This window comes from Triticum dicoccoides, chromosome 2B (assembly GCF_002162155.2).
Source record: "Triticum dicoccoides isolate Atlit2015 ecotype Zavitan chromosome 2B, WEW_v2.0, whole genome shotgun sequence".
Taxonomy (NCBI): Eukaryota; Viridiplantae; Streptophyta; class Magnoliopsida; order Poales; family Poaceae; genus Triticum; species Triticum dicoccoides.
Genome location: NC_041383.1, coordinates 281699744 through 281714615, shown reverse-complemented (window position 1 = coordinate 281714615; position 14872 = coordinate 281699744). Strand labels below are relative to the sequence as shown.

General features: G+C 47.2%; 1 protein-coding gene across 1 annotated transcript; it reads right to left on the bottom strand.

Moving 5' to 3' along the window:
• Positions 1 to 1356: 1356 nt before the first annotated feature.
• On the bottom strand, positions 1357 to 2916 carry LOC119363532 (protein C2-DOMAIN ABA-RELATED 8-like). Its single transcript, XM_037628905.1, has 4 exons — positions 2696 to 2916; positions 2171 to 2266; positions 1615 to 1898; positions 1357 to 1444 (listed from the first exon to the last, which is right to left on the bottom strand). Exons 1-4 carry the CDS (start codon positions 2816 to 2818, stop codon positions 1372 to 1374), a joined length of 576 nt encoding a protein of 191 aa, XP_037484802.1. The 5' UTR covers positions 2819 to 2916; the 3' UTR covers positions 1357 to 1371.
• Between the last annotated feature and the right edge of the window lie 11956 nt (positions 2917 to 14872).

Sequence of the window (14872 nt, the reverse complement as noted above, 5' to 3'; positions counted from 1 at the left end):
CTAGCCTTGTATAGCTAACTCCTAGAGACATGGTAGGATTAGTTACCTTGTCACGCAAGACATCCTGTGTATATAATGTAACCTACTCCATGGAATACAATGAGTTGCACCAAATATCCTCTCTACAGCAGTGATAGGAGTGCAATTTTAGTGAAATATTTGTGGTTTGAGTTGGTCCTCCAACAGTAATGAACATCATTGTTCTTCCATTTTTTATGAACTTCAATTTTACTTAACGCAACATCCAATCATTTTTCAAAATATGCCTGATTCAAATTTCATCATATGCTTCTACCATCTTTGATTTATAACTTTGTTTTCTATAAAAATGGACAAGCGCGGCAACGCGCGTCTTCATGTTCCAGTAGATTTTATTAGTTGGGGAGAGCTATGCGTCGGCCGGATGATAACTTCCACTTATCCCGCTCCCTCCTCCATCATCAGATCAGCCACGATCGAATGTCCCACAGTGCATCATACGTCTAGCTTCACAACATTGGTCGTGTTTCAAACACATCACGAAGTTGCAGTTTACCTCACACATCCCCCCTCCGCAAAAGCAACATCACATATTGACCATGTTTTAGAAACATTAGTGAAGTTGCAATTCGGCAAGCTCGCAGACCCTTCTAAGCAACATCAATGATGTTTTAGAAATGACGGTGAAGTTGCAATTGGGCAAGCTTGCAACATCCACACGTTCGCAACACAGGCGCCTCTGCAACACAGGCTATGTTTCAGAAATGCCGGTGACGTTGCAATCCATCAGGCTTACGGCACCAGCACCTCCCGCACTAGGCGTTCCCTTTGTGGCACCACTGGCAACGTCGCTGTCCGGTTCAAAGCAGCCGCTCATCACCCTCAGAACATCCTCACTCGTAGCCAGCCGTCCATCGCACCCGCTCACAACATGCCCCCCGCATTTGCAGCAATGGTATAGAGAGAGAAAGTTACGCACGGGGGACATGTGTCGCATGCGCTACGCGTCGAGCAGTGGGGGGTTGCTCCGCAATGTATGAGTAAAGATTGATCAGAAGATCGTGGAGGCGGCCGACGCACGCGTATGACCAGCCGAGTGAACGCAAGCGTTTTTCCCTTATCAGTTTGTGTTGGTTTTGGTTGTTCTTTGTTTTTGGTTGCTCTGCGAGCTTACCAAACGATGCATTCAGTCGAACCAAACACCCGATCCCTATAAAATACTACTCCCTCCGTCCCATAATGTAAGACGTTTTTTGACACTACATTAGTGTCAAAAAACGTCCTATATTATGGAACGGAGAGAGTACTAAATTCTTAATTGTACTGCTTTCAGGTGAAAATTTATGTAAACTAATTACCACCAATCTTTCAATTTAAGAGTGAATTCTTAAATTACACCTCAGTGTAACCACAAACGGTGCCTCTTATTTGTTCAACTTCAAGCACAAACTTCACAACCACAGTACTACAAATACAGTGCATACATCAAGCTGAAATCAATAACGCACACACAGCACATACACTGCAAACCACAACATCCACAAAGTGCTAACACATCTGACACCAGGAACAGGAACCCATAGCTGCCGCTTCATCAAACCAGGTTGCAATAACATTCAGTCGGGCGCAATTTACAGGGTAACACCAGGGACGTGAACCCATTCCAGCTGTAGCACGACAGAGCCACTGTCAACGTTCTTCAGCTTCAGAATCAAGTCTTGGACGACCTTGCCATTCTTCCACGACACGTGGCTCTCACCGCCAAGGTAGTTTGTGCCAACTGGGTAGATCGTCTTGATCCTGGTTCCGTCAGAGGCATGCTTTAGATCCAGCTTTGCACCGTCATAGATATCAGTTACGTTGAACTCAGCCACTCCCATGCTGTCATCCGCTGTGAATTTATCCTCATCAAAAACCTCCTGCATGATGTTTTTGCCAGGTGGATATATAAGTGTTCATTTAATATCTTCACCAACCACCTGTTGATCTATGGTGTAAAAGGCCCCCTATCTTTTATGTTTCAGCGCAGAAGAAAATTCTATGCAATCATTTTTGGAGGCTTCTTTCAGAAATTGGTTAAAATACTACTGTACATAACAAATACTGAAGTTCCCAACTTCAGGTTACACAAATATGTACACACACAATTTTAGTAGAGTACTTGATGAAGAAACTCAAACAGCAAACTTACAAGTTTCACTGGCTTTGTAGGATTTGTGACAGGGAGCACCAATACATCATTCCATAAGGGATTGGCATTTTTCTTCTGAATGCTAGTCTTCACCTTCTACACCATGAGGAAATAAAACTTCAGTAACACAGATAGATAATGAATTAGCAGTAATGCTGAGAAACACGATAGCTGTCCATGTCACCGAACCTGAAGTCAACTGTAGAAATTACAGTTTATATAATCATAGTGCATAATAGCTCTCCGGTGGACGTGTAACTATATGAGAATATAAGAACCTAGCATAACAGCAAGAAATAGCTGGTCCGTGCTTATTGATCTATCGAACATCTTGTGAGCACAAAACGAGTTCGGAGAAGATCGTCACCCTCCGTGACCCGGATCCCCTGAATGCCACGCAGCCATAACCTATGTATGCGGAGAGCGTGGGTCGTTGGCCGCGACCTTTGCCACGCCGCGCTCAGCGGCCGGCAGCAACACACGGCTCCTACGTCAAGGACGGGAAAAGGGGGATGAGGATCTGACCTGGGAGCCGTAGCAGAGGACGACGTAGGGGTCGCTGGTGTGGGTGAGCGAGTCGGCGATGACGAGGTTGTGGCCTCGGACAACGCGGACGCTGAGCTTCCCGATCACCGGCTCCGACGCCATGGCAGACAAATTCTTGGCTTCTAGCCACGGGATGGGAGTAGGGCGAGAAGAGAGAATTAAGGAGAAGGTAGCGGGCTGGTGGATGCGGCCAACAGCTGGCCGCCGGCACCGGGTTTTATAGGCGGCTCCGCCAACTATGGGGACCGTCGGGCCTCGCCTACCTCGTGGACAATAATGGGCAATATTTGGAATTAATAGTATTAATTTGTGTCGAGTAAATTGCGAATTCTGCTGCCTCTTCTATTTCAGAAAGCTTTGCATATCCTATATCCTACTCGTTTACCGAAAAAAGTTTTCGCCCAGCTTTATAAATAAAGCACACCACCACAGTCACAATGTTTAACAAGTTCCGAACATACACACAGGCAACACGACATAAAGTACACAAAGATTTTGCTCACGGCACAGCTCAACAAGCCCTGAAAAACAAAAACAGGCGGACGTGCCGCAACAAGTAAGCTAATCCGGCTCAGGTGGTGGAGGAGGAAGCGTCGGCGCCATCGTGAAGGTCCGCAATGATGATGTTGATGACGTATGAGAAGAAGATGTGGTTGAAGTCTTCTACCGTCCCGCACAGAGGGCACAACTCGTCACCCGGGCCATTCCGCTTCCGTACCTCCAGCCCCGATGGGATACGTCCCTACCAAAGGAAGATCCTGATTTTCAGAGGTACACGGATCAACCAAATAGCCACCAGTGGCTCGGGTCCGTGAGTGGCCGCGATGGCATGGTAGAGGGACTTGGTGGAGAAGGTGCTAGAGGGCTCTAATCGCCAGGACAAGCGATCATGAGTCGACTCGAGGTCGGCTCGTGGAGCGGGACGACATCCAGGAGCTCATGCCAGGCTATTATTCCAGGGGGCTCTAAACAGCCGCCTGAACGCGAGGCGCCCTAAGTCAATAAGGGCCGCCTGAACGCGAGGCGCCCTAAGTCAATAAGGGCCGCCTTCACGGAGACCCGAGGGTTTACGGCAATGGCAAATAAATCCGGGAGACAAGCCGCAAATGGGGTCTCCCCAACCCATCTATCAAACCAAAATAGGGTGGCTGATCCCGACCCAACAGTGATGGAAGTCCCAATGCGGAGAACCGGCGAGCAACTGAATAATGAACTGCCAGAATTGGGAGCCGCCGGCCCTCTGGCAGAAGGCCAGCAGTTGACCGCGCAGATATTTGTTTTGGATGATTTGGAGCCAAAGCCCGCCCTCGCCATTGGCTATTGCCAAAGCCATCGTGTCAGGAGGGCAATGTTCATGCGTTTGGGGGACATGATCCCGAGGCCGCCCTGGCCCCGCGGTCTGCAAATATAGAGCCAGCTCACCATATGGTATTTCTGTTTATCGCCCTCGCCAGCCCAGAAGAAGCTGGCCTGGACCGAGCCAATCTCATGGTCAAGAGTCTCGGCCAGGATGTAGAAGCTCATAATGGACAGGAGGAGGCTGGACTGGGAAGATTTGATGAGGATTGTCTGAGCTGCCTTAGACAACCATCTACCCTGCCAGGGCTCAATGCGTTGCTGGAGCTTGAGCATTGAAGACCTCAGGTCAACAATGGAGAGCCGAGAGTCATGGGGATCCCCAAGTAGTAAGTGGGGAAAGAGCCTAACGGGCAATTAAGCCGGCTGGCTATACTCTGGCTCTTCATGGGAGAATATCCCATCACCATGACTTCGCTCTTGGCGAAGTTGATCTTGAGGCCCAACATCTGCTGAAAGCATAGAAGGAGGAATTTGAGGTTTGTGATATCAGTCGTGGACCCCTCCACCATAGTGATGGTGTCGTCCGCATACTGGAGAAGGGAGACACCATTTCCCCCGACCAGGTGAGGCACAACCCCGTGGATGTGGCCGACGACCTTCACCTTGTCGAGGATTGAGGCCAAGGCGTCGACAACCATGTTGAAGAGGAACGGAGAGAAGGGGTCACCCTGCCTAACCCCATAGAGTGTGGGGAAGTAGGGCCGACCTCGCCGTGGATGTTAATGATAGTTTTCCCGAAGGAGACCATCTACATGAACCGGGTAACCCAGCGGTCGTCAAATCCTTTCCGGAGCAACACTTCCTGGAGGAAAGACCAACTGACCGTGTCATAGGCCTTACGGATGTCGATTTTCAGGAAGACGCCTTTGAGATTTTTGGTGCGGGTCTCGTGAAGAACCTCGTGGAGTATAAGGACCCCATCCAGGATATACCGCCCCTGGATGAAGGCATACTGATCCGGATGGGTAATTGTAAGTGCATCTAGTGCCCCTTAGTGATTTTGGTGTATTGAAGACTTATGAGTTAAGGGACCAACGTGTTTGTGAGTGTACACATGTCTTATAAGTCTTTGAGGAGTTTGATGTATCCGATGAATGTCGACCCCTAAAAATGAATGTCTTCATCTGAAGACTTTGTGCTTTTCTTGAAGAATTTGAAAATGTGGAAATTAGCGTGACCTTGAAGATATTGAGGCGAGGACTATGAAGCGTGAAGACTTTTGTTTTCGTAGTTCCATTTCCTTCTTTTGAGTTATAGGAAACACCATACTGTTAAAGGGGGTTAAGGTAGTACTAAGGAAAAATTTCCAAGTGATTCTCACCTCAAAGCCTACACATACCCAATCCTTGCAGTTCAATCAATTTCTTCAGTGATAGAGGCGAAGTTCTTCTGGTCTCTGAGGAATTTGTTCTGACTAAGGAGTTAGGAATTCGCCAGTGCAAATTGCCTACAGTGAGAAACATGATAGCCCTCAGGAATTTCATGGTTCGAATTCTGACCGTTGTTGTGCTCCGTGCCAGCTGTCCAAATATCTTATCCATCCAACGGTCATATCATTAGGGGCATTTATGTCTTATCATGCCGGGCTGCTCCCTGGCTATAAATAGCCACCCCTCAACCACTATCTGGTTGGCTGCTCGGAGAGAGATTGCCACCTGCATTTAAAGCATCCCATCCTCCGAGGACTTTGAGAGAAAATCATCAGTGAGGAAAAACCCAAAAACCCCAACACCTGAAACCCCAAGTGATTGAGCATCACTGAAGAGATTGTTCCTGTGTGGAGCCAACACTTTTTACCTTTGAAGAGTGTGCATCTTCCAGACGGTTAGGCATCAAGGTCTAGAGCATCCAAGAGAAATTGTGGATCACCGGGTGACCAAGTTTGTGAAGGTTTGGAAGTCACCTTGAAGACTTACCACGAGTGATTGGGCGAGGTCTGTGTGACCTAGGCTCAAGGAGAACACAGTAAGGACTATGTGTTCTAGGACTGTATGTCCTTTGGTTTAAATACTAAGCCGCTCCAACCAGACGTACAACTGTCACAATAGTTGGAACTGGTCTACCAAATCACTGTCCTCACTGAGCTACTGGTTCTACTTCCTCAACTCTTTCAATTCCTCGCTTACTTGTTGTTGAACTTGATCGTTACTGTTTGAAGACTTTGACTGAAGACTTTCTTAATTTACTCAACCCAAATTCCCCAGTCACCTTGTCTTCTGCTTGCTTATCCTATTTACACGCTACTTGTACTCTATGCTTGTTTCATCTCATCATGATGACTGTGTTACTACCATGTTATGCTTGCACCTGAGTACTTTATTCGCTGCTTATATTTCGTCACTTAGCAAATTCCTCAAGTAGTATTTCCTCAGTGACGAATTTGTAAAAATCGCCTATTCACCCCTTCTAGTTGATATAACACACTTTCAGTAATACGGTTGGCCAAGGGGGTCACCCTATTGGTGTACCCCTTTGCCAAGATGCATAATATCACATTAATCACTGTGATGGGGCAGTATTGCCAGATATTTGAGGCTCCAGGGACGTTGGGGATCAGTGTGATGACCCTGAACTTCAGGAAACGCAGGTTAATAGAGCCCACATAGAATTCCTGAAAGAGGGGCATCATTTCGGTCTTGATGACGCTTTAGAAGGCTTGGAAGAACTTCACCAGGAGGCCATCAGGGCCAACGCAGAGGTCGGATTCATGCCTTTAATGGCAGTCCATACTTCCTCCTCCAAGAATGGGGCCATGAGGCCCGCATTCTCCACGGCCGAGATGCACTGGTGGCCAGACCAAAAGTCCATCGCTAGGGCTAGGCCTCCCCGAGGGAGGCAGAGAAAAGGTCTCTGTAGAAGCCATCTACATGGGCCCGGATGTCAGCTAGGCGCGCAAGAGGGTCTCCCCGTCCCAAAGAAGGGGAATCATGTTCCGGCGGCGACGACCATTAGCAATGGCCTGGAAGTAAGCCGTATTCGTGTCCCCTTTCAACACCCATCTTTTGGCTTCACAGAGACGCCAGTATGCTTCCTTGTCGATGTAAATAATCGAGAGCTGGTCCTCAAGGTCATATCGGAGTAGCCACTTGTTGGGAGCAAGGCCAAGCGAGTCTGCCCGGAGATCTAGGGCCTGAATGGACTCAAGGAGGGATTTCTTGCGCTCCCGTAGGTCACGGCCGAGGTTCACGCCCCAGCCCTTCATAAGCTGCCGCGAGTTCTTGGCACAGAAGTGCCAATTGTCGACCGCCGAGAGGCCGCAGTGGGGGGCGAGCCTCGACTCCACACATCTAGTGTGGACATGTAGCGACCTGACCACAGACGGTCAAGTCTCTGTGCTTAAGTGTCATCCCGGGATCGGTATGCTGACACACACAGTACTCGAGGATTTATAACAGAGGTAAATCACATGTATAGAATAACCTAAATACTATTACCTCAATCCATATAGCGGAAGTAACAACAAGGTTGTGGTTTCCCATCAACACCAACGGCAAAGTTGAGTGTAGAAATCATAACCCTAACGTATCACTTACTCGTCGTAAGATTCCTGCAACATGAGACGTTGCAGCCATGTAGGTCAGTACATTGAATGTGCTGGCAAATTCACACCATAGGATAATGATGAATAATAACTATCACTACATACATATTTGGCTGGTGGAAGCTCTAAGTTTATTTTTGCATAAAGTCAATTTTCCCCTACAACAAAGGAATAAATTTTATTTAACTACAAAGTTTGTCGAAAACATTGAGAAGGTTCCTCCAACTCAATCCCAAAGTAATAATTATAACCCAACAATGTCATTAAATAGAGTGACGAGATCAAATCAATAATTCAAGTACCAGATACTCAAGATGTCCATAACCGGGGACACGATTAATCATGATTAGTTTGTACACTCTGCAGAAGTTTGCGCACTTTTCCCCACAAGACTCGATCTCCTCCGTTGAATTTCTCGCACTTCATGATGTTTGAGAAACGGATGATCGAGACATGGTCTTTCAGAAGCATTTACTCTCTACTCCGGGCGGACAGGTACACCTACAACCCCCCTACATCTGCTAGTCCACCTCTTCAAGACCTCACACAACTTACTCAACTATGGCAGAGCCCATAATGGCTTGTGGCTGCACACGAAAGTTTATAGCATGAATAGTCTTATGACCCCTTTGAGCCTGGGTGGCATTCCATAAGGTGATCACACAGGTACTCCGGGATCCCCTTGGGCAACCATTGGGTTCTCCAGGTGCCCGGGCAAACCACCGAGTGCTCCAGGGTGCCCCAACCAATCCACCCAATGTGTGTTAAAGTAGCCACCTTAAGTTAAACCTTAGATTAACAATAACTCTCACATCTTTCATGAATTATCTCTAAACCAATCCACGTCTACGAGCATAGCATAGCAGTACAATCATAACGTAGTAACACCCAAGGGTTTGAGTATAAGACAATAGGTTCCTACCTCATCAACTACTTCCCAATACCCACATGTTGTCAAACCTACTCATGCAATGTTTGAGGGTTGAAACTAATGCATAAAAACTGGGTATGAAAAATGTGATCAAAGTGTGAACTTGCCTTGTACTATTGATGAAGATCCTTCGCACTCAACTCCTGATAGTTCTATTCGTCACACTCCGTCCAATCTATCGTAAGCAAGCAATAGTAACCACACATAAGCAATCACTCAAAAGAAGATCAGAAAGAATGAAGAAATCAATTTGGAAAACTTCGAAACCAAGCAAATGACTCTTCCAACAGAATTTTTTTTCTAACAGTACCAAAATTAAGTGAATTTGGTCTTATCAGAAGTTTAGGTCAAGAGCTTCGATTTGCAAAAAGAATCACTCAAACCGGAGTTATAAAACTCGAGTTATGAACAAAAGAAGTTTGAATTCAAATCTGTTTGAAATCAAATTTTAAACATTCAAAAAATAAGTTTAAGTTGATTATCTGGATATATGAGATCATAACGAAGAAGTAGGCGTTGATTTCGTTGGATTTGGATAAACGAGCAAAGAGTTGTGAGCATTTGAAAACCAGGGGCTAATTTGCAGGAAAAATATTCACAGATAGGTCCCTGGTCGAAATTAAAACAGAAAAAGAAAAATCTAAATAACAAACGTTCACTACCGAATGCTAACTAATGAATTTGTTCGCTGCGACGAGGTAAACAGCGAGCGTTCGCTATTTAACGCATACCAGTTTGAACTAAAAAAACCGAATCTAACCTAATCCTATCCATCTAACCTAGATCGGACGGACGGGGAGGCTCCGGCTACTTACCTGTAACGCCCCGAGACCGACGCTCCAGAAGACTTCCAGCTACTCCGAGTTTCGTCGTGTGATTTGTTTTGTTTGTTGCATCATTTGCATTGTATCATGCCATCATGTCATTTATTTTGTTTAAAAACTCAACTAAATAAATTGTATGGATCTTCGATCCATTTAAATCGAGGGAAATTCACATGGTGATTTCTCTTTATAACATATCCTCCTAAATATTTATGGAGCTATTATAAATATTCCATTAGATTGGAATTAACCGTAACACACTTGCAAAATTCCCATGGCCTTTCTACTTCAAGTTTGGTCCCCAAACTTTGCCAACGATTCTTACCTCTTTTATCGAGGCTCCTCCTAAATTCTTAACATTTTTGGACTCTTCCAAAATGTTATCCTTGTCCATACCATTCGAATTAAATTCAAACCTTTTCTTTTTCCCGGTCCAAACAACTCTCCTTTTTTTTTCACTTCTTTTCTCTGGTTGCCCATCAGCCCACAAACCAGGCCGGCCCATTTGCTCCCAAGGCCCAGCCGCCCCCACCAATCCCTCCTAACCCTAGCTAACCCTGCCCGATCCCCATCTCTTCCCCTCGTCCATACCCCGCCGCCAGGAGCCATCTCTCCCTCGTTCCCCCGCATCTCTCGCTCGATCCCCCTCCTCTCGCCCTCTCCCTCGAGCTCCAACGGGGACCGCATCGCCAGGCCGCCGCCCGCTCCTCCCTCGACCCCGCCAGAAGCGAGCGCTGCCGAGCAGCTCCTTCGCCTCCGCTTCGTCGCCATCCTCCATGGCGTCGCCTCCCCAAGCTCCGCCCCGCCGGATCCACGTCGTCGCCCCCGTCTCGAGCCCCGCCGACGTCCAACCTCCTCGACCTCGACCTCGACCTCCTCTGCTTCCCTCGTCCTCGCTCGATCTCGAGCAGGGGAGCAGGCACGTCATCGCTCCCTCTGCCATGGAGCTCGCGTCCCCTCGCGTCGCGCCGCCGGTCTCCTCTTCGAGCACGAGCTCCACCTCCCCTGCTGCACGTCAAGGCCGATGCCGACCGCATCATCCAACGCCAAGTCCCGGCCTCCTCTGCTTTGTGGCGACCACCACCATGGCCGCGGCTACCATCAACCAACCGCGCGGCTCGCCCCCTGTCTCGGTCGTGCCAAGTTCCCTGCTCCGCCTCCACACGCCGCCCGCACACGCTACCAACAGCCAGCAGCTCGAGCTGCCTCCATGCATCTCCGGTGACCTCCCGAGGCAGGGCCTTGACGAGTCCCTCGATGCCCTCCAGATGTGTTAATGCCTTTGTTTGAACCATGTACAACTACATGGTGATGCGCCAAGTACCCCCTCGGATCGTCAAGTTCGACTACATGGAACCGACGAGTACCTCTACGATGACCCTGGATGTCTACGAGATGTGTATCACTACCGCCGGTGTGATTTTTGTCAAGTCCGACTACGACGTGCACGACTACATTCGATGTGGATTTCGTCAAGTACTCCTTCGGATCGACAAGTTCATCTACGAAAACATGTACCACTACCGTTGCCCCGAAGATGTTGGATTCGTCAAGTACCTCTCCGAAACGAACGTGTACAACTACTTCCACTACCGGTAGCGTGAACGACTACTTCCACTACTACCGTCGCGGAACAACTACTTCCTCTACTTCCCTCGACGACCCGTGAACGACTACTTCCTCTTAGAACCGGTCCGCTTTGAAAATGCATGCCTCGAAGGTATAACCCCGAGACGACGCCCGTGAACGAATGTTGCGTGTTGTATGAAATGCTCGTGTTTACTCCGTGTCGGAGTTGTTCGGAGCACGTTGCCCCTCTTTTGCCTTGCCACCGACATGTGGGAACCCGGTAACCGGGATCACCCCACCATCTCTAGCATGTTCCGCACATCCGCACGCCTCCTTTTGCACCGGTATCTCCATGAGTTACCGGGACCGGAATGTTGCCGTGGCACCATTTTTGTTTCGCCGCCGTGGCACCCTTTTTGTTCCGCCATGGTGACCAAATGCTTCATAACATGTTCATGTTATCGTTTTCATAAAATTGCTTAAAACTTGTATATGTCATCCGCATCATGATAACAACAATTAAAATGTTTAAACTTGTTGTTGCATTAAATTGCTAAATGCATATGGGGATTTACCGGATTTGTTGTTTTTATATCCGGCCCCATTTAAATTGTTTAGACGGTATAGTTTATATTATGCTTCACCTATTGCCATGTTTAACAACAGTTAATATTGTTGGGTAGCTTAAACGAGAGATAACTAAATAATTGATGTGGTGTTTCGTCAACATGCACCTCGTTGCATATTGAGCTCCACTTAACTTGTAGTATTGTTTGTTGCACTTTGCCATGCCATGCCTCATTAAACCGGACATGCATCATACTCGTTTGTGCTTCATGCCATGTTGATGTGTTTGTTGTTTACTATGTTGTTTGCTTCTTTCCGGTGTGCTTCTTCGGGTTGTTTCCGACAACGTTGCGTTTGTGAGGAACCGTTCGTCTACGTCCGTTTGTCTTCTTCTTGGACTCGTTCTTCTTCCTTGCGGGATCTCAGGCAAGATGATCATACCCTCGAAATCACCACTATCTTTGCTATGCTAGTTTGCTCGCTCTTTTGCTATGCCAATGCTACGATGCCTACCTTTTGCTTGTCAGCCTCCCAAATTGCCATGTCAAACCTCTAACCCACCATGTCCTAGCAAACCATTGATTGGCTATGTTACCGCTTTGCTCAGCCCCTCTTATAGCGTTGTTAGTTGCAGGTGAAGATTGAAGTTTGTTCCTTGTTGGAACATGGAGATGTTGTTCCTTGTTGGAACATGTTTACTTGTTGGGATATCACAATATATCTTATTTAATTAATGCATCTATATACTTGGTAAAGGGTGGAAGGCTCGGCCTTATGCCTGGTGTTTTGTTCCACTCTTGCCGCCCTAGTTTCCGTCATATCGGTGTTATGTTCCCGGATTTTGCGTCCCTTACGCGGTTGGGCTATAATGGGAACCCCTTGACAGTTCGCCTTAAGTAAAGCTCTTCCAGCAATGCCCAACCTTGGTTTTACCATTTGCCACCTAGCCTTTTCTTTCCCTTGGGTTCTGCAGACTCAAGGGTCATCATTATTTTACCCCCACGGGCCAGTGCTCCTCTGAGTGTTGGTCCAACCTGTCAGCTGCCGGTGGCCACCAGGGGCATCTCTGGGTTGGCCTACCCGTACCTTGGACAATCTGAGTGTGCCCTGAGAAAGAGATATGTGCAGCTCCTATCGGGATTTGTCGGCACATTCGGGCGGTGTTGCTGGTTTAGTTTTACCCTGTCGAAATGTCTTGTTGTACCGGGATACCGAGTCTGATCGGAACGTCTCGGGTGGAGGTCTATTCCTTCGTTGACCGTGAGAGCTTGTGATGGGCTAAGTTGGGACACCCCTGCAGGGTATTATCTTTCGAAAGCCGTGCCCACGGTTATGGGCAGATGGGAATTTGTTAACGTCCGGTTGTAGAAAACCCTAAGTTGACCTTAATTAAAATACATCAACCGTGTGTGTAACCGTGATGGTCTCTTTCCGGCGGAGTCCGGGAAGTGAACACGGTGTTGGAGTTATGCTTGACGTAGGTTGCTATAGGATCACTTCTTGATCATACTTTTATCGACCGTGCTTTGCCTTCTCTTCTCGCTCTCATTTGCGTATGTTAGCCACCATATATGCTAGTCGCTTGCTGCAGCTCCACCTCATTACTCCATCCTTCCTATAAGCTTAAATAGTCTTGATCTCGCGGGTGCGAGATTGCTGAGTCCCCGTGGCTCACAGATACTTCCAAAACCAGTTTGCAGGTGCCTATGTTCCCGAGCAGGTGACGCAACCAAGCTCAGGAGGAGCTCGATGAAGATCTTGTCCTTTGTGTTGTTTCCGTTCTAGTTGATCAGTAGTGGAGCCCAGTTGGGGTCGATCGGGGACCTTTGTCGCATTTGGGGTTCTTCTTTTATTTTGGTTCCGTAGTCGGACCTTGATTGTATCTGGATGATGTAATGCTTTATTCATGTAATTGTGGGAAGTGGCGATTGTAAGCCAACTATGTATCTCTTTCCCTTATGTATTACATGGGTTGTGTGAAGATTACCTCACTTGCGACATTGCTTTCAATGCGGTTATGCCTCTAAGTCGTGCTTCGACACGTGGGAGATATAGCCGCATCGAGGGCGTTTCAAGTTGGTAATCAGAGCCTTCCCCGATCTTAGGAGCCCCACTGCTTGATCGTTTTTAGCGGCCGAGTTGTGTCTAGAAAAATGTTTTGAGTCATTTAGGAATTATATATCGGAGAGTTAGGAATTCTTTTTACTCCCCAGTCTCTTCATCGCTCTGGTAAGGCATCCTGACGTAGAGTTTTGACTCTTCTCTTCTCAAATTTCACTAAAATTTTTTTTTTAGGATCACGCGGGTATCTTGGAATCGTTCCGATGGTTTTATGATGAGAACATTGTCTTGGTGCCTCCTGTCAGGGGTTTAGTGGAAGTGTCCCGGGGAGTTGAGCTCTGAGGTGTTGTCGTCATAATTTTATCGTTGCAGTTCTAGAATACCTGAGTTTAGTACGCCGACATCGAAAATCTCTTTTATGCAGTTTTGGTGAGATAACCCCGATAACCCAATACTGAGGTGAGTACGGGAGTATTGCCATGACTTGTATAACGGATGCTTTTCGAAGGTTGAGGTAGACGATTTCCGAAGGTTTCTTGGTTATGTGTTGAAGGATGGATACAGCTGGATGTAGGATTTGTTAGTTTTGGGTGAGATATTATGCTTCCCCTGTATCCCCAACACCTGATTGCATAACCTGAAAATTTCGGGAGTTTCATAGGTGGGAATTCAAGTAGCTCTTAGGATATCTTTCCGACGGATGTATGATATGAAATTGGGGTTCGACGTCTAGTGGTCCGCCTATTCACGGTCGGTTTTACAGTGGTCTCGTTGTGTCTTAAAGAGTCCTTGGCTATGCCGACTCGGGGATGCTTCGTATGTCATGTGCACTGCCTTGTACATGATGGTGCTGTACGATCGAGCCCGTGTAGGCCCCACCACGAAAACTTCGGACGAAATCTCTATCATATGTTTGTTCTGGCTTATTTTGCAAGCCAATCCTTTGTTTTGTTTTGAGTTGTGGTATTCGAGTTGCTTCGAAGTCAAATGTTGATTCCATACCTTTTCCAAATGGTGTTCTCATATTCCTATGTGAATACTAATCCTTCTTGATCATCGAGTCTGTCTTGTCAATCCTTTTTTTTAACCGGTGTGTCTCTCCTCAAGTGGATCCGTTCACGTCAACATTTGCAAGATCATTTATCACTTCTTCTCAACGGTGTTGTTTCATCCGTCTCCAAGTTGCCTTAGTTTTTCCCACCCTCCCTCCCTTTTGTTTTTCTTCAAGGACTAAGATTTCTTCTTCAAGTATCCATTTTATTGATGGGAAGTTTCTCCATTCTTTTTCGTCAATGTTCTTATCC